Here is a 27,176-nt window from a genome sequence, read left to right on the forward strand (position 1 = left end):
GGTTATATTTTGCTTGCTTGTTTGTTTTGTTGATTAGGTTCCACTTATAGGTGAGATCATATGGTATTTGTCTTTCACTGTCTGGCATAGTTCACGTAGCATAATGGTCTTCAGTTCCACCCATGCTGTCACAAAGGGTAGGACCTCCTTCTTTCTTTGTGCTGCATAGTATTCCATTGTGTAAATGTAGGATAGGTATCAAAACTTTGTTTGGTAGAATTCACTAGTGAAGATATCTAGTCCTAGACTTTTAGGAGGTTTTGAATGTTTGTTTCAATTTCCTTCACTATTGATCATTCCATTTAAATATTGTAGTTCTTGATTCAGTTAGGAAGTTTGTATGTTTCTGCAAACTTACCCATTTCTTCTAGGTTATTGAACTTGGTGGCATATAGTCTTTTATGTTATTCCATATGATCCTCTGTAAATCTGTGATGTGTGTGGTAACTTCTACTGTTTTGTTTCTGACTTTATTTATATGAGTCTTTTTTCTCTTTTCTTCATATGCCTAGCTTGAGTTTTATCAATTTTATTAAACTTTTTCAAAGCACCAGTTCTTTGTTGTATTCATTTTTTTGGATGGATTTTTTTTGTTCTTTATTTCATTCAATTCTCTAATTTTTATTATTTTCTTTCTTCTTTGTATTGTTTTTGTTCTTCTTTTCTAGTTTTTTAAGATGTAATATTAAATTGTTTATAATGGATTTCAATTATTTCTTGAGATAGGCCTGTACTGATATGAAATTTCCTCTTATTACTGCTTTTGATGCATCCCTGAAACTTTGATTTATCATATTTTCATTTTCATTTGTCTCTATGTATCTTTTTATTTTACCTTTTATTTCTTTTTTTTTCTGTGTTGCTTCATTACCTTGGTTATTTATGGTATTTGGTAGATTCTTTCTGTGTCTAGGCATCTATGTGTGAGGGGCACTTCTCTAGCAGATTAATACAAAGAGGTCTTTCAATTATTTTAGTAGGTGGCAATGAATCACAAGTTCTTCTTTTTGTTTTGTGTTTTTTTTAGCTCTGTGAAATCCCAATGTTGTCCTCTATGCAGCTGGATGATGCTGTCATTATAGCCATGGTACATGAGGGTGGGCTGGGCTGTGGGAGCCAGCCAGCTTCTTTGTTGTTTTGACCTCCTCCTGTAATGATGACCTCAGACCTCCAGGGAGTACCCGCTTTGCTGACACTCCAGGACCAGTGCAGAGAAAAATATTATCTGCAATACTGTCATACTAGTATCAAGTATTTTTAAAATATATTTATTTATTTATTTATCTTTAGAGGGGAAGGAGAGAGGGAGAGAAACATCAATGTATGGTTGCCTCTAGTGTGTCCTCTGCTAGAAAGTGGCCTGCAGGGAACTAGCTTGCAACCCAGGCATGTGCCCTGACTGGGAATTAAACTGTGATCCTCTGATTCACAGACCTGAGCTCAATCCACTGAGCTACACCAGCCAGGGGCCAGTATCAAGTTTGCAGATAATGTGCTGTGTGACCTGATATCAAGCGCTGAACTGGTGAGCTCTGGGAGGCTAAGAGCAGTGGGGATCTGTGGCTTTGTTTTTCTGTCTGGAATGCTCACCATCCAACAACTGTGGTCATACCCCTGTGCTGTGTTTTTGCTCAGGTCTTGGTGCTTAGCCTCCCTATTATTGCATGTTCCTGCAGGAATGCCCACTGAATCTTTGCTTCTCCCAGTTGAAGGGAGTGCCAACCACTACTGGATTTCTCCCCTCTCCAGATGTGAGCTCCCAGCTGCAGGGCTGCTTCCATGGCTCTGTCCTTCTCCCTTCTCACCTCCCCCATTTGTTCCCACTCACCCACCTTTAGATGCTTCAGTTCTCTCTGCCATGTGGGTACATTGAACAGATTATCCTTTATTGAGTTATAGCTGTTACAATTTTTGAAAATTCAAGGGAAGAGACCAAGGGAATCTCTCATACCACCATTCCTCAGATATCTCTTTTTTATATTATTTTAAGCTTCCTAAATTCATTGAGACCTGTTTTGTGGCCTAACATGTGGCCTAACCTGAAAAATGTTTTGTGTGAGCTTGAAAAGAATATATATTCTGCTACATTGAGGTAAAATGCTGTAATAGTATATAAAAAATTCCACTTATATAATGTGTCATTTAAGGCTGTATCCTTGATTTTCTGTCTGGAAAATCTATCTAGTGATGTTCATGAAGAATTGATGTCCCCTGCTATGACCTTATTACTGTTTATATCTCCATTTATGTCTATCAATATTTGTTTTATATATTTAGATGCTGTTATACTGGGTACATTAATGTTTGCAGGGGTTATATTTTCTTTTTGGATTGATTCCCCCATCATTATATAATGTCTTTTGTCTTATTTAAAAATATTTTTAAAGTGTATTTTATTGATTATGCTATTACAGTTGTCCCAATTTTTCCTCCCCTTTATTGCCTTCCTCCCTGGACCACCACCCTCATCCCCCAGCAGTCCAACCCCCCAAAATTTCATGTTCATGGGTTGTAAATATAAGTTCTTTGGCTTCTCCATTTCCCATACTATCCTAACCTCCACCTATCTGTTTTGTAACTACCTGTTCTTCTTCTTATCCCTGCACCTTTCCCCCCATTTTCTCTTTTCTCCTACCCACTAATAACCCTTCATGTGATCTCCATTTCAGCGACTCTGTTCCTGTTCTACTGTTTGCTTAGTTTTTGTTTTTTAGGTTCAGTTGTTGATAGCTGTGAGTTTATTGTCATTTTATTGTTCATAGTCTTGGATCTTCTTTTCCTTTAACATTTCCTATAATAAGGGCTTGGTGATGGTTAACTCCTTTAATTTGACCTTATCTGGGAAGCACTTTATCTGCCCTTCCATTCTAAATGGTAGCTTTTCTGGATAGAGTAATCTTGGATGTAGATCCTTGTCTTTCATGACTTTGGATGCTTCTTTCCAGGACCTTCTTGCCTGTAAAGTTTCTTTTGAGAAATCAGCTGATAGTCTTATGAGAGCTCCTTTGTAGGTAACTGTCTCCTTTCTTCTTGCTGCTTTTAATATTCTCTCCTTATCTTTAACCTTGGATAATGTAATTATGATGTGTCTTGGTGTGCTCCTCCTTTGGTACAATTTTTGGGGGGACTCTCTGAGCTTCCTGGGCTTCCTGGAGGTCTATTTCCTTTGCCATATTGAGGAAGTTCTCCTTTATTATTTGTTCAGATAAGTTTTCAATTTCTTGCTGTTATTCTTCTCCTTCTGACACTCTGATGATTTGGTTGTTGGAATGTTTAAAGTTGTCCCGGAGCTTCCTAGGCTTCTTCTCGTTCTTTTGACTTCTTCCTTTTTTATTCTGTTCTAGTGTTTCTTTTTCCTTTTGTTCTAAATCATTGATTTGAATCCTGGTTTCTTCCCTGTCACTGTTGGTTTCCTGTATATTTTCCTTTATTACACTTTGTTTAGCCTTCATTTCTTCCTTCATTTTGTGACCAAGTGCAATCAATTCTGCGAGCTGCCTGATTACTAGTATTTTGACATCTGCTTGAGACAGGTTGTCTACCTCCTCATCACTTACTTCTTTTTCTGGAGTTTTGATCTGTTCTTTCATTTAGGACATGTTTCTTTGTCTTGGCACACCTGTTACATGTAAGTATTTGCCAGGCCAGGGTAACCCTGTTCGCTGCTTTGTGGCACTGTCTGTGAGGGAGAGGTCAAAACATGGGAGAGGGAGAGGGAACAATGCTGCTTGCTCTGCTCTTGACCCACTTCCACCTCCCTTGCTTTCCACAAGCAGTTTGTGCCCTGTCAGGTGCTGATTCACAGGTGGGTATGTTTGTGTATGTTTTAGGACCCTGTGGGTCTCTCCAATGGACTCTCCTGTGAAGCTGGGAGTTTCTCCCACCACCATAATCCCCACAGATTTTTTTTTTTACAGCCTGGGGTTTTGAGTCTTTAGTTTCCTGCACTGAAACCCTGGGTTTTGCAGTCTGTCTCACTCTCCCACTGTTCCTCCAGGCTTGTCTGCATGAAGGTGGGATTGCCCACTCAGTCAGCCAGCTGCTGCCTTGCCTGCCCTGGTCCTCCAGTTGTAGTGTTGCTGTGTGTCCTTCTGCCCAGCTGCTCATTTCAGCCCCTCCTACCATCTGGTTGAATGTTTTTGTTTTTAGCTTCTTGGTTGTTGGACTTCCATGCAAATGTTCTTCTGGTAGTTCTGGTAGTTCTTTGTTTTTAAAGTGGTTGCTATCCTTCTTCTGGTTGTATGAGGAAGCAAAGCATTTTTGCCTATGCTTCCATCTTGGCCAGAATTCTTTTGTCACTTATTATAGCCTTTGTTTTAATGTGTATTTTGTCTGATATAAATACTGCTACCCCAGCTTTTTTGTTTCCATTTGTGTGAAATATCTTTTTCCATCACTTCATTTTTAGTCTGTTTGTGTCTTTTGTTCTGAGGTGGGTCTATTGTAGACAGCATACATATGGGTCTTGCTATCTTATCCATTCAGCAACCCTATATGTTCTGATTGGAACATTAATTCATTTACATATAAAATGATTATTGAGTAGACTTCTGGCCTAGATGGAGGTGTAACTGGACACATTTTGCCTCCTCACACAACAAAAGAAGGACAACAACAAGTTTAAAAAGAAAAAATAACCAGAAATGCCATAAAATTTAACTGTCCAACAACTAAGGAGTTAAGAAATATTCATTCAAACTGGTAGGAGGCATGGAGATGGGCAACCAAGGTGGAGAAGACATGCAGCAAGGTGGTGGCAGGAGGACCAGGGCGAGCGAGGCAGTGGCTGGTGGACTGGGCATGGCAGCAGTTGGCAGAGCAGGCAGTCCCACATTTGGGTATGGATCAAGCGGGAGGAACAACTGGGTAGGGAGGCAGACCATGCACCCCAGGGTTCCAGTGTAGGGAAATAAAGCCTCAAAACCTCTGACTGAATAAACCTTTGGGGGTTGAGGCATCAGGAGAAACTTCCAGCCTTACAGGGAGAGTTCATTGGAGAGACCACAGGGTCCTAAAATGTACACAAAACCACCCATGTAAGGATCAGCACCAGAAGACCCTAATTTGCTTGTTGGTAGCAGGAGAAGTGACTGAAAGCCATCCCAGAGCCAAAGAAGCAAAATTGTTCCCTCTCAGAAAACTCCCCCACATATAGTGCCACAACACAGCAAAGAAGGTTGCCCGCCCTGGCAGATACCTAAAGCTGTGCCCCTTACTGCCTAACAGGCACACTGAGACAAAAAAAAAATATGGCCAAATGAAATAACAGATCAATGCAGCAGAAAAAAATACAACTAAGCAATGAAGAGATAGCCAACCTATCTGATGCAGAGTTCAAAACACTGAAAATCAAAATGTTCACAGAGATGATTGAGCTTGATCGCAAAATGAAAGAAGAAATGAAGGCTATACAAAGTGAAATAAAGGAAAATATACAGGGAACCAAAAGTGAAGGAAAGGAAACCAGGCCTCAAATCAACAATTTTTGGAGCAGAAGGAAGAAATAAATATTCAATCAGAACACACTGAAGAAACAAGAATTCAAAAAAAAAAATGAGGAGAAGCTGGGAACCTCTGGGACAACCTTAAACATTCTAACATCCAAATCATAGGGGTGCCAGCAAAAGAAGAACAATAGCAAGAAATTGAAAACTTATTTGAACAAATAATGAAGAACTTCCCCAATTGGCAAAGGAAATAGACTTACAGGAAGTCCAGGAAGCTCAGAGACCCAAGGAAGCACACACCAAGGTGCATCATCATTAAGTTACCCAAGATTAAAGGTAAGGAGAGAATATTAAGAGCAGCAAGAGGAAAAGAGACAGTTACCTACAAAGGAGCTCTCATAAGACTATCAGCTGATTTCTCAAAAGAAACTTTACAGGCAAGAAGGTCCTGGAAAGAAGCATCCAAAGTCATGAAAGGCAAGGACCTACATCCAAGATTACTCTATCCAGAAAAGCTACCATTTAGAATGGAAGGGCAGATAAAGTGCTTCCCAGATAATGTCAAATTAAAGGAGTTGACCATTACGAAGCCCTTATTATAGGAAATGTTAAAGGGACTAATCAAAGAAAAGAAGATGATAAAAAATATGAACAGTAAAATGACAACAAACTCACAACTATCAACAACTCAACCTAAAACCAAAAATAAACTAAGGAAACTACTGGAACAGGAACAGAGTCACTGAAATGGAGATCACATGGAGGGCTATCAGCAGGGAGGATGAGGGGGGAGAAAAGGGGGACAGATACAGGTAACTTGATGTATAAATGGTAGGTACAAAATAGACAGGTGGAGGTTAAGAATAGCATGGGAAATGGAGAAGCCAAAGAAGTTATATATGTGACTCATGGCCATGAACTAAGGTGGGGGAATGATGGAAGGAGGAGGATCCAAGGTGAAGGGGAATAAAAGGGAGAAAAATATCTGAGAATTATACTAGCATAATCAGTAACATATATTTTAAAATAAAATTATTATTGTCACGTATGTTGTTATTGCCATTTTATTATTCATAGTTATGTTCCTTTTTTCTCCTTCTTGTTTTTCATGGAGCCCCTTTAACATTTCTTGTAATATTGATTTGATCTCCATAAACTCTTTTAGCTTTATTTTTCTACAAGAAGCTTGTGATTTCGTGTTCAATTTTGAATGATAGTCTTTCTAGGTGGATTAGTAATGGTTGTTAAGTCCTTGCTTTACATCATGTTGAATATTTTGTACCAACTCTACTAGCCTGCAAAATGCCTCTTGAGAAATCAGCTGACATTCTTATGGGAGCTCCCTTTTATATAACTAACTGCTTTTCTCTTGTTGCTCTTGAGATTCTTTCTTTGTCTTTAACATTGGGCATTTTAATCATGATGTGTCTTAGTGTGAGTCTTTTTGAGTTTATCTTGTTTGGGACTCTGTGCTTTCTTGATTTGCATGTATATTTCCTATGCCAGTTTAGGGAGGTTCTCAATCTCTTGCCATCTCTCTTCTCCCGTGTTGCAGGGGTTATGTTTAATATCCCAGAGGCCCCATAAACTATTCTTATTTTTTTAAAAGTTACTATTTCTTTTTGATTCCCTGAGTGGTTGTTTTCTGCTACCTTATCTTCTAAGACACTGATTCAGTACTCTGCTTCATCTAATCTGCTGTTGATTACCTCTAATGTATTCTCCTTTTTAATTTTTTAAATCATCACCAAGGATACATTTTTTATTACTTCTAGAGAGACAGAAAGGGAGAGAGATAGAGATAGATAGATAGATAGATAGATAGATAGATAGATAGATAGATAGATATAGGCATTTATATAAGAGAGGAACATTGATTGGTTGCCTCCTGCCTTACCTCAATGGGTGATCAAACTTACAACCTAGGCATGTACCCTGACAGGGAATTGAACTTGAATCCTTTTGGTGTATTGTATGATGCTCCAACCAACTGAGCCACCTGGCCAGGGCCCTCTAATGTATTCTTTTTTTCATTATATTTTATTGTATATGCTATTACAATTGTACCAATTTTTCTCCTTTGTCCCTCTGCACTGCCACCCCTCCTCTCCCTCAGGTAATCCCCACATTGTTGTCCATGTCCATGTGTCATACATGTATGTTCTTTGGCTACTCTATTCGCTATGCTCTAGTTTACTCCCCCATGATTATTTTGTAACTACCAATTTGTACTTCTTAATCCCTTTACTTTTTTCACTCAACTCCCTCCCTTCTGGCAACTATCAAAATGTTCTCTGTGTCTATAGTTCTGTTTCTGTTCTGCTTGTTTATTTTGTTTTTTAGATTCAGTTGTTGATAGATATGTCTTTATTGCCATTATATTGTTCATTTTTTTCTTCTTCTTAAAGAAGACCCTTTAACATTTCATGTAATACTATACTGGTTTGGTGGTGGTGAACTTTTTGAGATTTTTCTTGTCTGGCAAGCTCTTTGCCAGACTGTCTGTCCATCAATTCTAAATGAGAGCTTTACTGGATAAAGTACTTTGGTTTTTTCTTCTCATGACTTTGACTATATTTTGAAAATCCCTTTTAGCCTGCAGAATTTCTTTTGAGACATCAGCTGACAGTCTTATGGAAGCTCTGTTGTAACTGCTTTTCCCTTGCTGCCTTTAAGATTCTGTCTTTGTCTCTAACCTTTGGCATTTTAATTGTGATGTGTTTTGGCATGGGCCTTTTTGGGTTCGTCATGTTTGGGATTCCCTGTGCTTCCTGGATTTGTATGTCTATTTCCTTCACCAAGTTAAGGAAGTTTTCTGTCATTATTTCTTCAAGTGGGTTTCCAATATCTTGCTCTTTCTCTTCTCTCTCCAGCACTCCCATAATGCAAATGTTGTTATGCTTAAAGTTGTTCCAAAGTTTCCTTACACTATCCTCAATTTCTGTACTGTTTTTTTTCTTATTGCTGCTCTGATTGGTTGTTTTTTGCTTCCTTATGTTCCAAAGTGTTGATTTGATTCTTGGCTTCCTTCACTCTACTCTTGATGTCCTATAAATTGTTCTTTATTTCCATTAGTGTATCCTTCACTTCTGACTGGATCTTTTTTATGCTGTTAGGTTTTCCCTAAGTACCTTGAGCATTTTTATAATCACTGTTTTGAACTCAGCATCTAGTAGATTGCTTGTCTCTGTTTTGTTTTATTATTTTTCTGGACTTTATTTCTTTCATTTGGGCTATGTTTTTTTGTCTCCTCATTTTGGCAGCTTCCCTGTGTTTGTTTTTATGTGTTAGGTAGAGCTTCTATGACTCCTTGTCTTGGTAGAGTTGCTTAATATAGTAGGTGTCCTGTAAGGTCCAGTGGCACAACCTTTCCCTATTACCCAAGCTGGGTACTCACGGTACATGCACTGTGTGTACACTTTCTTGTAATTGAGCCTTGATTGCTATTGGTATGTCCAAGGTCAGTCACTGCCTATGTTCTGTTCAGGGCCACACAGCATAAGGTACAAAGAAATCTGCAGATGACTGCTACTTGTACTGGGCTTAAAGGTGCCCCATTAAAGGCAAAGCTGTGAACCAAGGTTGGCTGCTACTAGTGCCAGGCCTGGGGAAACTTAACAAGAGGTACAGGGCCTCTGAAACCAGATGCTACTTGTTTGAGAGAATTTAGAAAAATTTGAAGCATTGGACAGATAAGCCATTTGTGTGGAGATAGCTTGGGTGGGCCTGAAAGTTGGGTGGGGTAGGTCCTCAGGGAATTACCAGGGTGGGGCTTATAATGTGAGCCAGGTTGATGGAGTCTCAGGTATGGCACCTACCTGCTGGCTGTTGGAGGAAGGCTTAGAAAAGGAACAATGGCCTCTGCCAGCACTTCCATCTTGGAGAAAGCTGCTACCCAGCTCTCACCTTGATGCTGGACAATTGTATTTCTCCCCATATGTCTCTGATGCTTTTCAGTCTGCTGCCCAGCACTGAGGCTCAGAGGGAGTAGGTACAAGTAAATCTGTGTAGGTACAAGTGAACCCTTTAAGAGGAACTGCCTAGAATTTCAGCAGTTTTTGTCTTCCACAACCTCAATCCCAACTCCCAACTGGTTTTTACAGCCAGAAGTTATGGGGACTTATCTTCCTGGACATGGAATCTGGGGCTGGGGGACATGGTGTGGAGCTGGGACTCCTCACTCCTGAGATATCCCTCCTAAATTTTACCTACCACACATGGGTGTAAGACCAGCCTGTTCCACTTTTTTGCTTCTCCTACCAGTCTCACTGTGGTTTCTTCTTTAATTTCATGGTTGTAAGACTTCCATCCAGCTCAATTTCTGATGGTTGTGAATGATGGTTGTTCTATAGTTTAGTTGTAATTTTTTTAATTTCTAGGACATTTATTTTAATAATAGTAATAATATATGCATACAAGTATAACATAGTTATTATTTATTTGACAGTCTTTCATGTAATGTTAGCAACTCAAATAGACCTAATTAGCTTATTTTCCTCTTTTTTTTTTTAATAAAGAGAGAGGGGGAGTGAAGATCCTTTGGAATGTTTCAGGGATTCTTCCTAAAAATGTCAGTTATTTTTAGGTTAAGAAAAGGACTCACTGATTTTTCACAGCCAGATGTTGTGGGGCCCCTCTTTTTGGCACTAGTGCTATGGGTTGGGAAGCTTGGTGTGGGATTGAGACAACTTGCTCCTCAGGAGGGACCTCTGCAGCTGAAGTATCCCTCCTGATTCACAGCCACTGCACATGGGTGTGGGACTAGTCCTTTTTGTATCTTCATTCTTTCTACCAGTTTGATGTGGCTTCTTCTGTTATAAGACTGCTTTTTAGCTAGTCTTCAGATGGTTCTCCAGGTTAATTTTTCTATAATTTAGTTGTAATTTGGGTGCATTCATGGGAGGAGTGAGCACTGTGTCCACTTACATTTTGGTCTTGACTGGAACTTGAGAATTTTCTATTCTTTGTCCCTCTGCAAATAACTGTTCTCTGATCATTTTCTTATTTTTTCTAGTTCTTTTTTTTTTTTCTTGATAACGGGGTCTTATACTATGTCCTCAGACAGATATTTCCGTAAGAACCACTTTTGGCACATTTTTCTTCTGTGATATTTTATGTTTTCAATGGCTATATTTTTATATGCAAAGCCAAATATTTATTGATAATTTTTGTTCTTGTTAGGCTAATAATCCTGACCTGATCACAGAGTTACTTAATCAGATACTCCACATCAAGATCTTGGTCCTGCATTTATTTATTGTTAAAATTTTTATTTTATTGATTATGCCATTACAGTTGTTCTATTCCCTCCTTCATTCCCCTCCACCCTGCAAACCCCTCCCCCACCATTCCCCCCTTTAGTTTATGACCATGTATCTCAAGTTCTTTGGATTCTATATTTCCCAAACTATTCTTGCCCTCCCCCTATCTATTTTCTACCTACCATCTATGCTACTTATTTTCTGTACCTTCTTCCCCCTTCTCCTGCCACTCCCCTGTTGCTAACCCTCCTTGAGATCTTCATTTCTATGGTTCTGCTCCTGATCTAGCTGTCCTTTTAGCTTGCTTTTGTTTTAGATGTGGTTTTTAATAACCGTGAGTTTGTTGTCCTTTCACTGTTCATCTTTTTTATCCTCTTTTTCTTAGATAAGTCCCTTTAACGTTTCATATAATAAGGGCTTGGTAATGATGAACTCCTTGAATTTGATCTTATCTGAGAAGCACTTTATCTGCCCTTCCATTCTAAATGAAAGCTTTGCTGGATAGAGCAATCTTGGTTGTAGGTCTTTGGATTTCATGATTTGGAATACTTCTTTCCAGCCCCTTCTTGCCTGGAAGGTCTCTTTTGAGAAATCCACTGACAGTCTGATGGAAACTCCTTTGTAGGTGACTGTCCCCTTATCTCTTGCTGCTTCTAGGATTCTCTCCTTCATTTGAATCTTGGTTAATGTAATGACGATGTGCCTTGGTGTGTTCCTACTTGGGTCCAACTTCTTTGGGACTCTCTGAGCTTCCTGGATTTCCTGGAAGTCTATTTCCTTTGCCAGAATGGGGAAGTTCTCTTTTATTATTTGTTCAAAGGTTTCCACTTGTGACTGTTCCTCTTCCTTTTCTGGTACTTCTATAATTCGGGTGTTGGAGCATTTAAAGATGTCCTGGAGGTTCTCCTCATTTTTTTGAATTCTTGTTTCTTCATATTTTTCTGTTGGGTCATTTTTTTCCTTCCTTCTGGTCTGCTCCCTTGATTTTAGTCCCAGTTTCCTTTCTATTACTATTGGTTTCCTGTGCATTTCTATTCATTTCAATTAGTTTAGCCTTCATATGTTCCTCTAATTTGTGACTAAAATCAACCAGTTCTGTGAGCATCCTGATCACCAGTGTTTTGAACTGTGCATCTGAAAGTTTGGCTATTTCTTCATCACTTAGAGTTATGGACTCTGGGGCTTTGAGATCTTCTTGAGCCATTTTTGGTCTGTTTGTGCCCATTAAGTATGAGGAGCAGAGCCTTAGGGGCGGGGTGGGGCCTCCAGGGTGGGGTCGCTGGGTTGTGATGCTGTATGTGGTGGCAGGGTCAGAGTGGGGAAATGGCGTCCCCCTCTCCTGCTTCCTGCTGCTGGGTGAGGAGCCAAGCCTTAGATGTTCACCAGGGCAGGGTCGCTCAGGCTGCTGGGTTGTGACACTGTATGTGGGGGCGGGGTCAGAGCTGGGAAATGGCGGCCATCTCTGCTGCCTCCCTTCACTGGGACCCACTCAGTCCCGTCTCACTGCCCACTTCCTCATTGTTCTATCTGCGCAGGATTGTGCCAGGACAGTCAACCCGCTGCCCTTCACCCTCGCCGGATCCACAGGTCGCTCACTGGATTGCACTCACTAGGTTGCTCACTGGGTCGGCCCTTTGCAACCCCATGCCTGGGATCTGGGCATCTGAGTCTGTCTGGCCAAGTTTTCCTGTGCAATCCCGCTCTGCCAGCTGCTGGTTTCGCCCCTCTTACCAGTCAGGCTGAAGAATTCATTGTTATCAGACTTCCGAAAAGTTCAATTTTCTGTGTTCTGGCTGTGTTTTCTGTTGCTAATATTTTGTTGTCTCTAAACTTGGTTGTGTGAGAAAGCACGGTGTCTCCACCTATGCCTCTATCTTGGCGGAAGTCTTGGTCCTGCATTTATGAAAATCTACACTGGTTATTCTAAAGTAGAGGTGATGCTAGTTTCCTGATCTAAGCCAAGTAAATCTGCATGATCTTTATTGTTGAGAATGTATCCATGTGAGTTAAACGCACAAGCATAGGTATAATAACATGAACTCTAAATAGTCTACAAAACCTTTTTCCTGCCTATGTGTGTAGTTATAATTGTAGTACTGAAAACGATAATGTGAAAGAAAAATGCACGGCAGCCAAACCCCTTCTCACCACACCATCCCTCATGCCCCATTTGTGACTGAGTTATCACCCCCACTCCACATAGCCTCCAGCATCTGGAGAAATTACCTGAGTTGTACTTCTAGATTAGATTATGGAGTTCAGAGTTTGTTCATTTAAAAAGGGGAGGTTTATATAAATCTAGTCATTTAGAAAGTGGTAGATAGATATAGAGATAGGAAATTGAGGGAGAAGTTGAGTCCTATGGGATTTGAGGAAAATTATTATTAATGTTTAAAGGTGATAGCTTATATTCTTTAATCAAGCAAAGATGTCATATTTAAAAGCAGGCTAGGGAATTCAAATTGTGGAGAGACTGTGGTAGAATTGCTTGCCTATTACACTCAGTTTAGATGTAATAATGCAGTACCACAGTGTGTTCCTTGAGTCTTTTAAAAAACCATAGAGGCGAGATTTGAGTTGAAATCAAATTAATTCCCTGGGATTAAATCTTCAGTCACTGGACTACTTAGCACTCTGGGCTCTGCAGAGAACCCTGGCCCCAGGGTTCCCAGATGCAGGAATGGGAAGGGACATTCACTTTCTCTAAGTTCTGAACCTTTCCTTATTCGTATATACAAACTGAAGTCCCTGATCTCTCTTTATGACCCCACTGTTCCTGGCAGTGCTCTTTCTAGTGACTTGTCTGATAGTAAATTTCAATTTCTGTGTTAGTGACTGCACTGGAGAATTTAGTGGCCATTTAATTTTAATACACTTACTCCTTTTTTCCCATATTTTGTATATGGTGCTGAAACTTGAATGTAAAAGTGCATTGTCCCCAAGTCCAAATCTATGTATTTCTTAAACTCTCAGCTTGAAATCTCTGTAGGGCCATTTGTCATGTAGCAGCCCCTGGTTCCTGCATGTTTTTATTTATTTTTATTTTTTAATATATTTTTTTATTTTATTGATTATGCCATTACATTTGTTCTATTTCCCCCTTCATTCTCCTCCACCCTGTACACCTCTCCCCCACCATTCCTCCCCCTTTAGTTCATGAACACGTGTCTCAAGTTCTTTAGATTCTATATTTCCCCCACTATTCTTACCCTCCCCCCTATCTATTTTCTATCTACCGTCTATGCTACTTATTTTCTGTACCTTCTTCCCCCTTCCCCTTCTCCCACTCCCCTGTTGCTAACCCTCCATGTGATCTTCATTTCTATGGTTCACACCTGATCTGGCTGTCCTCTTAATTTGCTTTTGTTTTAGGTGTGGTTGTTAATAACTGTGTTTGCTGTCCTTTCACTGTTCATCTTTTTTATCCTCTTTTTCTTAGATAAGTCCCTTTAACATTTCATATAATAAGGGCTTGGTAATGATGAACTCCTTGAATTTGATCTTATCTGAGAAGCACTTTATCTGCCCTTCCATTCTAAATGAAAGCTTTGCTGGATAGAGCAATCTTGGTTGTAGGTCTTTGGTTTTCATGACTTGGAATACCTCCTTCCAGCCCCTTCTTGCCTGGAAGGTCTCTTTTGAGAAATCAGCTGACAGTCTGATGGGAACTTCTTTGTAGGTGACTGTCACTTTAGATCTTGCTGCTTCTAGGATTCTCTCCTTCATTTGAATCTTGGCTAATGTAATGATGATGTGCCTTGGTGTGTTCCTACTTGGGTCCAACTTCTTTGGGACTCTCTGAGCTTCCTGGATTTCCTGGAAGTCTATTTCCTTTGCCAGAATGGGGAAGTTCTCTTTTATTATTTGTTCAAAGGTTTCCACTTGTGACTGTTCCTCTTCCTTTTCTGGTACTTCTATAATTCGGGTGTTGGAGCATTTAAAGATGTCCTGGAGGTTCTCCTCATTTTTTTGAATTCTTGTTTCTTCATATTTTTCTGTTGGGTCATTTTTTCCTTCCTTCTGGTCTGCTCCCTTGATTTTAGTCCCAGTTTCCTTTCTATTACTATTGGTTTCCTGTGCATTTCTATTCATTTCAATTAGTTTAGCCTTCATATGTTCCTCTAATTTGTGACTAAAATCAACCAGTTCTGTGAGCATCCTGATCACCAGTGTTTTGAACTGTGCATCTGAAAGTTTGGCTATTTCTTGTTTGCTTAGATTTATTGGTTCTGGGCTCTGAGTTGTTCTTGAGCCACGTTTGATCTGTTTGTGCCTGTTACGAATGAGGAGAGGCGCCTTGTTGTTTACCGGGGCGGGGCCACCCAGGTCGCAGGTTTGTGGCGCTGTATGTGGGGGCAGGGTCAGAGAGGGAGCAATGGTGGTCCTCTCAGCTCACCCAGTCTGCCTCACCGCTCACCCCCGCCCATTTATTTGAGTGCAAAGGTGGAAGCCCGCCACCCTGCTCAACCCTGCTCTGTCTCAATGCTTGTCTCTTCACTGGTTTATCTGTGCACAAATGTGTGACCTCCGACAGCCAGCTGCATTTCACCTTCCCTGGGTCCGCTCGTAGCTACCCCACACTTGGGATCCGTGCCCTCGGCTGCCTGTATGCTGACCGGGTTGGGGATCTTTTTTGCCTGACCTGCTCCGCTGCTGGCTTCACCCCTCTCACCAGTTTAGCTGAGTGGTTCATTGTTGTCGGACTCCGTATTGTTCAATTTTCTGTGGTTTGGTTGCATTTATTGTTGTTAAAACTTTGCTGTTTTTAGATTTGGTTGTGCGAGGAAGCAAAGTGTTTCCACCTACGCCTACATCTTGGCGGAAGTGGTTCCTGCGTGTTTTTAAAATGAGCCAGTGATTCAATGCCCTTACCCCTCTTCGTTGTCTGTCCATGGGTCCTTTATACATCTTCCTTGATGACCTTCCCTTTCTTTCCCCCATTACCCACCTCCCACCTTCCCTCTGGTCACTGTCAGTTTGTTCTTTATTTCCACATCTCAGGTTCTATTTTGCTGGCATGTTTATTTTGTTGATTATGCTTCACATGTAGGTGAGATCATATTGAATATGGGAGGTGGGGGTGGCTAGGGCTGAGGAGAGTAATGGGGGGATAATGAGACAACTATAATTGAACAACAATAAAAAAAGGGATAAAAAAAAGAAAAGGAAATGAGCCAGTGAGGTCCCAGACTCGGGGAGCTGAGCTCACATAGGACCCAGCCTTTTCAGGCCTCACCATCCAGGGAGGCAACAACAGCTGTGCTTCGACTTCCAGGAGAAAGTGGAAACTCAGAGACAGCGCTTCAGGCTTGAGTTTGAGAAGTACCGAGGCTTCCTGGGCCAGGAAGAGCAGTTGCAGCTGCGGCAGCTGGAGCAGGAGGAGCGTGCCACCCTGCAGAGACTCCGCAACTGCCAGAGACACCTGGTGCAGCACCGCCAGGTGCTGTCAGAGCTGGCGCAGGAACTGAACGACTGCTGCAGGCGCCCGGCCCTGGACCTGATGGAGGTGAGGCCTCCACAGCTGCTGCACTTGCAACTATGTGGAAAGGACACCTTTGACCTCAGTGGAACCGTATCAGTTTCAGGGTATCCTACAGAATCATATAATAGTTCACATTGAAGAGAAAAACCTAAATATTTTTGAAAATTAAAATTAACTAAATGATTTGCATAAGATTAAACAGAAAAATGACAACCTACACTATGTTGGCTGAAAAACACTTAAAAAAAAGATTTTATTTTATTTTTAGAAAGAAGAGAAGGGAAAAAGAAAAGGACAGAAACATCAATATGTGCTTGCCTTTCCCATACCCAGCCACTCCAGACCTGGCTTGCACACCAGGCACTTGCCCTGACTGGAAATCAAACCAGCGACCCTTTTGTTCACTGCCTGCCACTCAATCCACTGACCTACACCAGCCAGGGCTGGGACAAAAAAAAAGGCACTTCTTAAAACCTTACATTCTGTCATTGACTATATTGCTGTATTTAGCAATGGCTAATTCAGAAAATCTTTGGTAACCTGCCTCAGGCAAGAGACAAGCATGTAAATAAATTTTAAATAGTCCGGGTTGGAATTTTCACCTTAAAATTTAAGGCAAAAGCCAAATTGCAAGCCTGCTTCCAGCACAGCAGCAAGTACATGGGTGCCATGCAGTTTGCACACATTCTGTGTGGGATTATAGAATAAACAATTACAGGGGGGAGAAAACACTCTTTTTAATCCTCCGTGAAGGCATTAATTAATCCCAGAGAATTGGGAAAGCCCTCACTGATGTATGTATGTCACTGTGATTGAACCACTGTAATATAAATTTTCTGGGCACGCTTTATTCTGTCTCATCCCCATTGATTTATGCAGAGGTTTCTAAACTAAGGGATTCATATCCTCATCCACAAGAATGGTGACTAAGCACAATGGAAGTAATTAAATGAAGAATTTACAAAGCATTTATATTAAATTTCACCCATTTTTTTTCTTCAAAATACCTACAGATAAGTAAAAAATTATTACTGTTATTTTTATTATTGCTATACCTATTTCCTTCTTAGCAAACTAAAGGTCAGAAAGGAATTTTTTAAAAATTTTATACAGGAAGTAAACACAAGAACTTGAGCATTTTTAACAACATTCATTTTCTTATATCTCAAGACACAACTTATTTAAAATGAGCATTCATTAGCACCAAATACATGTTAAAATTGATTGATGATACAAATTTTAGGGAAGATATATTCAAATAAATCATTTTTATTTTGATCCTCATCTCTCTTTTTCATTCCCATTACCAATAAGCTACATTTTACATCCCATGGCCAAGAACCAGGCCTTCCATAAAAAGTAAAATTAATCATTTCCATACTTTATAAAAATTAATCTGATAGGTAAACTTTTTTAGAGGGAAAGGAGAAATGTAATACAGTTGATTTATTTAATAATCTACTATGAGATAAAATAATGGTAGATATTAATGACTTCTGTTTCTATCCACATAGGAAACTGCTCACATATGAGTCCATAGATAGGTGTGTTGGTTCAAAAAGTGAGGTATTTGTGTGTCTTTTTAAACAGAGACATTGAAAGTAATATTTTATGCCTATACCTTTCATTGTGTCTCAAACATATTCTGCAGATATTTAAGATCTGTTTTTACCCCATTTCTACATACATTTGTTACGTAATGTAACACTTTATTAAATATCCAAATGTCAGAATTATCAATTTGCAAAATAATTAAAATTGGTAGATATCATGAGAATTAACTTAAACTTTTTGTAGTCTAATTCTATTTCCATAGAAGCAAACTGATTCTATTATTTTAAATTCATGAAAAAATTCAACAGCAACATATTTCATGTTTTTTATTAAGAGAGATTCATGTCTCTTATACTTTATCTTCATAGTTTAGTGATTTTTAATAATTTCTAAACAGATGTTCATGGTTAGTCCCCAGTCTGTCAAAAGCAATTTTGACATCAAACTCACACATGCTTGTATTTTTCTTCTACTTCCAGGGTGTGAGAGGAGTCTTGAGCAGGTATGTGTACTTTCTGGAGCAGAGGATGGGTTGGAAGAGGCTGAAGAGGTTGGAGGATGTTGAGAACTATGGGTCGTGTGCTCTTCCCAGAAGTAAGAGTGTTACACAGCTGGAGCTGGAGACTATCCCCTTGGAGCTGAAGACAATGTGCCACATCCCTGGGATGAGAGAAATGTTGAGAAAGTTCCAAGGTAGGTTTCATCTTAGGGGTTGGGGTGTGTGGTATCTTGTGCCTGACTGCTTCTACACCAAGCAGGTAAAAGCAGAACCTGAAGTGTAGTGGGGCCCATGCATACAGCCCATGTCCCTACAGTTGCCGGTAGACATGCAGGAGGGCAATAGTATGGTGAACAAGGCCCTGTTCCTAAAGGCATGCATACAGGCATGGTGCTCATAACTTCCCTGACAATGTTATTGGTGGAAGGGAGCCCCATGGCAATGCCAGTCTGTAAGGGGGTGGGAAAGAGCACCATGCCCAGAGGAAAGGGGACTGGGGTGGTATGAACAGCCCTGATGCCATAGATGAAACATTTGGTTAGAATAGCAGGCTCAGGAGCTGTGACAGGAGTAACAATAGCTCCAATAAATATGCATTTTTGTTTATTAAAATGATAAAACAATATCTGAAGGACTAAATAAAACATTTGAAAGCAGAATAAAGAGCATCAATATAAAAGCATTGTAGAGTATCAAATATTAACTTTGGTTTATTTTATTAACTGTCAATTTGATGAGTTGCTTAAATTAGAGAGTTCATAAAGCCAAAAATATTCAGTCAATTGTTATTATGTAGGAATAATTATGGTGTCATAAATTAATTGCTTTTGTCCGATTATATATTTTTTTATTCTCACCTGAGGACATGCTTATTAATTTTGGAGAGAGGAGAAGGGAGGTAAAGAAACATCAATCTGTTGCCTCTCACATGCCCCCAACCAGGGACTGGACCCACAATCCAGGCATGTGTTCTGACCGTGAACCTGCGACCTTTCAGTTTATGAATGATGCTCCAACCAACTGATCCACACTAGCCAGGACTAATTATGTTATTCTTTAAAATAGTCCATATTCAATTTTTTAATTTCTTTTTTAGTCCAACTTATACCAAGTAATGAAAATATACTATAACTGTATAGGGGTTTCACTACTCAATGGGAAATAGCAGTTTTGTTTCATTGTGAGAAAACCCATCATTAGTAGTTTTGTTCAATGACTTAACCTATGTTCTGATAGGCAAATTTGTATATAACAACTGTGTAAATTCTTTTAATCATTACACTCTCAGAATCCATGTCCTCATATTTCAAATGTCATTTACAGAATAATTAATTAATTAAGCAAATATGCAATATTTAAAAGTATTATGCCAGCTACTATTTTAAGCATTGGAATATATCATTGAAAAACAACAAAAATGCTACAAATGTAAGCTTCATGTTGCCAAAATTTACTTAAATTATTCAATATACCTTTGCATTGTTAGAAGATGATACAGAATATTGAAAACAAAGAGAAAGGTAAGGGTGACCAGAAGTTCTGGGAGTAGGGCATCAACTTTTGATTTTGGCAATTGAGGAAGACCTCACTTAGCAGGGACAGTGCAGCAAACACCTGATCTTGAGGAGGGCCTTCCAGAGAAAGAGGAATGGGAGTTGTCTTCCAGGACTTGTGAGGAGGCCCATGCTGTGGTTGCAGGATCAGGAGTAGAGGCCTCTATAAGTAGCCCACTGAGCAGGATGCCTTGCCTCTGAGTGAACTAGGCAATAGTAAACAGTTGTAAGTGGAGGAATAGCAGGATTTGGTTCATTTCGTGGAGCTCACTCTGTGCGCTTTACTCAGAGTCAGTTAGAGAGGGGCAAGGCTTGAAGTGGGAAAAGCAGTTAGGACCTTTGTAATACTTCTGTCAGAGTTGATTGTGGATTTGTCCTGGGGGTGCTGAGAAAAAGACAGGATCTTGGCATGTTTTGAAGACAGAGCTGGGAAGATGGGAAGAACTGCTGCTCAATTAGACATGAGATGTCAGACAAAGAGAAGACTTATGAGTAGTTTCCAACTTTAATTCTCCTGAATTGACATAATGAAGTTGCCATTTCCATTGACAGTATTGCTACAGGTAAGACAGAAGGAGTGAAGCTGGTTTTGGACATATAGGTATTGTAAAGAATGTTGACTATCCAAATGTAGATATCAGGTTGTCAGTTGAATTTACTAAGATGGAGTTTCAGAAGAAGATCTAGGCTAGAGCTGTGCATTTGGAATCAGTAAGCAAATGATTGAAATTCAATTAAAGCACTGAGCCAGCCAGCCAGAACACATGGGAGTGAGCTGAGAAAGAAGAGGTTCCAGTCCTGAGACCATTGGCTTTTCCAGAGGTGATGGAGGAGAAGAGGAGAAAGCAGTAAAGGTGACCGAGAAGGGGTGGTGAGTAGAGAGGGAGGGAAAGGTGATGACTATTGTTCGGCTAAGAGAAGGGAGGTTTTCCGGAACAAAGTGTTTCTCAGTAGTGTTGAGTGCCACAGAAAAGTCATATATAAGATCATCTCACACTATTCTGGAAGTCATTGGGGAGATGGACAGGAGTGGCTTGATTAGTGTATAGTTCTGTCATGGTGAACAGTTGAGTTTAAGAGAGGAGTTGGAGACAGACTGCATTAAAAACCAGTGTACAAGCTCTTTTTCTTATAAATGGAACAAAGAAGGCAGCTGGAGCAGGACTGATGTGTGAGATAAAACATGTCAAACAAGTTTAATGACCCCATGGAGACCTGTTTAAGCCCTGCTATTTTCAGTTCCTAGAGTTTGGGAAAATCACATGAAGCCCTTAACTCAGTCTTGTTGTCTATAATGTGGGGGTGATAAAGCCACCTTGAGGTGGTTTCATGTGTGAGCATAGATGGTGAGCTACCTGCATGACTCGCTTAGGTATGAATATTAGCAAAACATTATGAGACGTGGTTTAGAGACAAATAATAGCAATCACAGTAGTAATGTTTGCCACTGTGATATTAAAAATGAAACTATATTAATTTACTACTTTTGAGTGTTTATAAAGAGAAAGCACTGAATATTTTATATTATTCCTTCTTCATTGAGGAGATTCCATGTGTAGCTTTACTTATTAATAATGTGTGTAAATAAAATTTCATATCAATCTCACTGGAACTTCCCAGTATCAGTATTTGTATCCCACTGCTGCCTAACAAATTGCCACAGACTTACCTGCTTGAAACCACACCCATTTATTAGTTCTGCAGATAAGACTTCCAGCTGGGGTCAGCTGGCTCCTCTGTTTAGGGTTTCACAAGATCAAAATGAAGTTGTTGCCACACTAGACGTCTATGAAAGGTCTAGGGAAGAATCACTTCCAAGCTTATATCACTTGGTAGCATAAAGCACTTCCAGGCAGCTGTAGGACAGATTCCCCAGTACCTTAGGTCACTTGCCTTTCTTCTCATGGGATTTCCCCTTCATCTTTAAAGCCAGTGATGACAAATCAAATTTAAATCTCTCTGACTTCTCTTCTGCCATCAGCACAGTAACCAGAGAAATCTTTCTGATTAAAAAAAAAAATTGGCCCTGGCTGGTGTGTCTCAGTGGATTGAGCTCTGGCCTGCAAACCAAAGGGTTGCTGCTTCGATTCCCAGTCAGGGCACATGCCTGGGTTGTGGGCTAGGTCCCCAGTAGGGGGCACCTGAGAGACAACTACATATTGCTGTTTCTCTCCTTTTCTTTTTTCCCTCCTTTCCCCTCTCTCTAAAAATAAATAAATAAAATATTTTTAAAAAATGATGTGACTGTATTGGACTCACCCCAGATAATCTCCCTCTTGTCATAGAGTATAACAATCATGAAAGTACCACCAGGGTCTGAAGTAATGGGTTCTATTTCAGAATTCTGCCTATCACAATAACACAGCTTTGAAAATGGTGGATTTTATATAAATGAAATTTTCTCATAGCTTTTGAAAATAAAGAAAATACAGCCTATGTGGTTTTTAAATTTCATTTTAAATGCAAAGAGATACTGCTCAGAGCCCGAAGGTGCTTTGGGTGTGAATGGTCATGCACTTGTTTAGTCAGTAACAGTGATTCTGCCTTCATGCAGCAGAAGTGAGCCCTGGGTGTGGAGTACCATTGGAATACACCCAAAAGAATGAATAATGTTCTCTTTGACCTGCAAGGGGAAATGCTTACTGTGTTTTCTCTAGAAGCTGTTAAAGAGGGAATGAGGGATGTTGTGATCATTCTCCTCAGTGTTATGGCTTCCTTAGTGTTTACCAGTGTTTTCCATTCTTTTACATGTCCCACAAAATCCTTTCTGCAGTCGATGTGAAGCTGGACCCTGCCACAGCACACCCTAGCCTTCTTTTGACCGCTGACCTACACAGTGTGCAAGATGCAGAACTGTGGAGGGATGTCCCCAACAACCCTGAGCGATTTGATACATGGCCCTGTGTCCTGGGTTTGCAGAACTTCTCATCAGGAAGGCATTACTGGGAAGTCCTAGTGGGAGAAAAAGCAGAGTGGGGTTTAGGAGTCTGTCAAGACACAGTGCCAAGAAAGGGAGAAACCACACCGTCTCCTGAGAACGGAGTCTGGGCCATGTGGCTGCTGAAAGGTGATGAGTACATGGTCCTTGCCTCCCCATCGGTGCCTCTCATCCACCTAGAACGGCCTTGTTGCATTGGGATTTTCTTGGACTATGAAGCAGGTGAAATCTCCTTTTATAACATCACAAATGGATCTTACATCTACACATTTAGTCAACTGTTCACTGGTGTTCTCCGACCTTACTTTTTCATCTGTGACATGACTCCCCTTGTCTTGCCACATATGACAGAAGTAGAGTCAGGAACTTCTGCATCCAGCAGTCATCCTGACCCTGCTTCTAATGCTGCAGATAACCATTCCTAAAATTCTGCACTGAGAATAGCAGCTTGCTGGAGTGGAGTGGAGTGGAGGATATAAAAATGTCCCCATTTAGGGCAGCACTTTAGTCATTGTTGCTATGGAACTTTTCCCACAGGGACAAAAGAAAAATATGAAATATTTGCACTTGTGAAGGAGCACTGTGAAATATAGTAATATTAGAAATGGAATATTCTCAACAGTCTTTATCCAGATGCCTCCACATGCTTTCTTATTGTCTTCAAATGAATGGATCTTATATTAAACACATCAACACATTCATTATAATTTCTCATTCCTTTCGATATCCTTTCATTTCAAGTCTTCCACATATTAACAATTAGAAATGGCAGTTTTAAAATAGATTGAGAACTGTCCAATATTATTCTAGCATCACACTCATGATTATGTTTCTCCTCAATCCTTATTTTTCTTCTCTCATTCCCTCTCTCTCTTCTTTTTCTTTGCTTTGTGTCTATTTGTCTCCCTCTCTTCCTCTGTTTCTTGCTTCTTACTTTTTTTGTGTGATGCTTGTTTTGTTTTACCTTCCATTTCATTCTAGATTAATTTATTGAGAACCATTCCTTTATAGATTTATAATTGCTATGACTGTTCGATTATTTTTAAGTTCTCCATTCTGGGAATAATTTTTGAGGGTTTTGAAACCCATTCCTCTGAATCTAACATCATTAAACCCACATCATACCCCTCTGGGAATACAGTTTTTTTCCTTTATCTTTGCATACATGTTTTAGGGTAGGAATTTCTTAGAACTATGATTCAAGTAGTTTGACCTAGCTCTTTATTGGTTGTCAGAGCTCAAACATATAACTTCCTCACTATCAGCTATACCTGGAACAATGATATTGACCTCACAATATTATGGTAAATTTTTAAGGTCATGATTGATGTGATTGGTTAAAATTCAACTTTGCTACCTAATTTGAATGTAAAGATGATGCTGATGAAGAAACAATAATATTTAACTTATTTTAAAGTATATTCTGTATGTTCCCAATGAAATTCTTGTCATTGAAAGCTAACTTTGCCACTCTATTTTTGTGTATCTGTATCTAATAAATAGTTGCTAACCAAGTGCTAAAATACTTAAATGCTAAATGTTTAAATGCTAAACAATGATTAACTAATGTAAATTTGTTTAACATTATGCTAATAATTTTGCCAAAACTTTAATCCTCCTCTAACTCCACCTGGAATTTTTAGTGTTTATCTCTTCCAGGAGATTTTTAAAAAATATATTTTATTTATTTATTTATTTATTTTTTAGAGAGAGGGGAAGGGAAGGAGAAAGTGGGAGTGAAACATCAATTTGTGGTTGCCTCTCATCTGTTCCCTACTGGGGACCTGGCCTGCAACCCAAGCATGTGCCCTGACTGGGATCGAACCAGTAACCCTTTGCTTCACAGGCCCCTGCTCAATCCACTGAGCTACGCCAGCCAGGGCCAGGATCTTTTTTTTAAATAAAATCTTTTCGCTTACTTCCCAGTAACACTATTAATAATTTTTTTCTAGGTTTTAAAACATTGTTTTCTAGGTGTTTTACACTTGGAGAAGCATTATGGAGACTAATAACTTTAGAAGTGGAGCAAGCTCATCAAACTCCATTTCCAGATGGATTTCTTTTAATTATTGATGAATACTGGATTAAACTAAGATTTCTACATTCATGTTTAATACACTTATATTTGTATTTGATCTTAAGCAGACATTTCCATTCTCCATCTCTCATTTGCAAAGGTAGATGATAGAACTTACATCTCTCTTGCTATTTTACAGACCATGCATGCCCCAAGTCCTGCCCATGCGTGATCTGGTTAGGAAAGAGACACATGATCTGGGTTCTCCATCATCAGGGGTTAGCAGCTGAGTGCCTGTGTCATCGCAAGGCCATGAGTGACAAGAATCATGATGTAGAACATATACTCAGAACAGTACAACACCTTCTTCATGGAAACTGGGCAGCACAGATCCCACTTTCCTGAGGGCTCCATTCACCAGGATGAGGAAGCCTAATGTGTGGGGAGGAATCCAACAGCACAGACCTCCTACCCACTTTAAGGGATGAACAGGGATCCCAGAAATGCCACCTCAACCTTGAAAGCTAATATCCTTGTCTCCACCATCTCCCTTGAATCCTTGCATCTAAATGTGCATTTTATCATAATATATTTGAGTCATTAAATTAAGTCTTTCTTTTTCCTTTGGATTCGAAGAGCCACAAAGTTTTGTGCATCTCCTAATATGACCGTTCTCCTTCTCATCCCAATCCTAAAAGGCCTCTAATGTTTTCTCTGGAATTCTGGTTCACTACCAGTAAAATCCTCTAAATCCGTATTGATTTCTTGACCATCCTTTTACTTTCTTCTTCATTGTTTTTCCTGAATACCAGACGTGTAATTCAACTATTCGCTTGTATCAAATGCATGTTTAAGTCAATATACCTAAAACTTGGCCCTAAACTGCCCCCCAAGTCTTCCTCTAATGAACACACACACACACACACACACACACACACACACACACACACACAGCCTTCTCCATCTAAATGGATGACAACTATTTTTTCAATTGGTCAAGTCAAAAATCTAGCTGATTTCACTGTCCCACATTCAGTCCATAAGCAAATGCTGATGGCTCTCCCTTTACAACACCACCAGAGCCCTGGAAGCTCTCTCTACCTCTGCCTGCTGTACCTTTGGCCTGAACTCCCCTCCTTTCTCTTGGAGTTAATGCATGAGTTTTCTAACAGTGTAATCTTAGGTGTACCCTGGTCTCTTTCGCATCTTTTCTCAGTGCAGCAGCTGGGCTCATCCTTTTAGTGCCCAAGATGGTAGTGTCACCACAATGACCCCTCATTCAACTCAAAGAGAAAGCCAAAATCTTACAGCGAGCCCTCAGGTGTGAATGCAGTTCCTTCTCCGATACTGTCTCCCCCCTCTTCTCCTTTTCATCCCACTGAATCCAACCCTGAGTCCCTGCTGGTCACTTCCCATTATCAGGCCTTTCTCCCAGTTGTGCCCTCTACCTGCAGTGCCCTTTCCTCAGATGTCTCCTCTGCTCATTCCCTGAATCCTTCAAGCCTGCTCAAACCCATCTTCTAAGTGAGAACTGTACAGCCATTCCCCAGGCCTACTCTCCCAGTACTATTTGCTAGTCCCAATGGAGGCTCTATTTTCCAATATATTGTTTGCCAATTTGTAATGTGTTCCATTTCTGTCTTATTCATTAGTTCATTTCATTTGGTTGGTTTTGCCTTTTTTTTGATAGAGTGTAAGAACTGTGGGGAGGGGTCTTTGCCTGTTGATAGGAGCATTGTGGGCATTGCCCAAGCACCTCAGATACTGGTTTGTCAGTCATATTACTCACTGCATACTTGCTATATAAATAAATGATTGTATTGCTAGGGTTTCAGAATTAAATGGCTGAGCTGAAAGTGTTTTGTGAAATGTATCATTATTATTTATAAGTCATCACTGACCCATAAAGTTTAATGTCAAGGGCTAAATGAGTAAAATCAACTCAGGTACAGAGAAAATTTGAATAGAAGGCTGTGTTTGCAGAGGTGATGAAGTCTAGTGACAAAATGAGCTGCCATGTCCAGGCCTTGCCCCACAGAGCTACCTGTAGCTTTGATTCCCTATGACAACACAATGACACCTCGAATCACGCATCACCTCAAACACACAGCACACACCACCTCTTTTGTATTAACTAGAAACATGGGGCATAGTTCATAAAATTCTATGCACTAAAACCTTTTTTTAAAACAAAATTGACTCCTGCTCCATGTGTCCCTTTTCATCTGAACTTTACAGCACTGCCACCTCCCCTCCTCATCCTCACTCCCTTGTGACCCTGTGCTCCTCTGTGATTAGGCATTAGACTTTTTCTAGCCCATATATTTCTATATTATTATAAAGAATGACTAAAAAGCCACCCCCTAGCATTAGAGCTTAGTTTCTATGTCTACAGTTTATCAGAAACTGGATGATTTATTTAAAT

At 40.0% G+C, this 27,176-nt stretch overlaps 1 protein-coding gene across 3 annotated transcripts in view; it reads left to right on the plus strand.

The window, feature by feature from the left end:
* The window catches only part of TRIM58 (tripartite motif containing 58), a 45,255-nt gene extending 18,662 nt beyond the window's left edge, over positions 1-26,593 (plus strand). For 2 of the 3 annotated variants that reach the window (XM_053657050.1, XM_053657051.1), the window contains exons 3-5: positions 15,984-16,214; positions 18,224-18,437; positions 22,570-26,593. In XM_053657050.1, coding sequence (XP_053513025.1) covers positions 15,984-16,214; positions 18,224-18,437; positions 22,570-23,159 — 1,035 coding nt within the window. In that variant the 3' untranslated portion in view covers positions 23,160-26,593. The remainder of the gene's footprint in view (positions 1-15,983; positions 16,215-18,223; positions 18,438-22,569) is intronic. The other variant, XM_037166579.2, reaches the window with a different exon arrangement.
* The last annotated feature ends 583 nt before the right edge of the window (positions 26,594-27,176 follow it).

This window comes from Artibeus jamaicensis, unplaced genomic scaffold, assembly GCF_021234435.1.
Source record: "Artibeus jamaicensis isolate MK-2021 breed Jamaican fruit bat unplaced genomic scaffold, CSHL_Jam_final scaffold_3272, whole genome shotgun sequence".
NCBI lineage: Eukaryota > Metazoa > Chordata > Mammalia > Chiroptera > Phyllostomidae > Artibeus > Artibeus jamaicensis.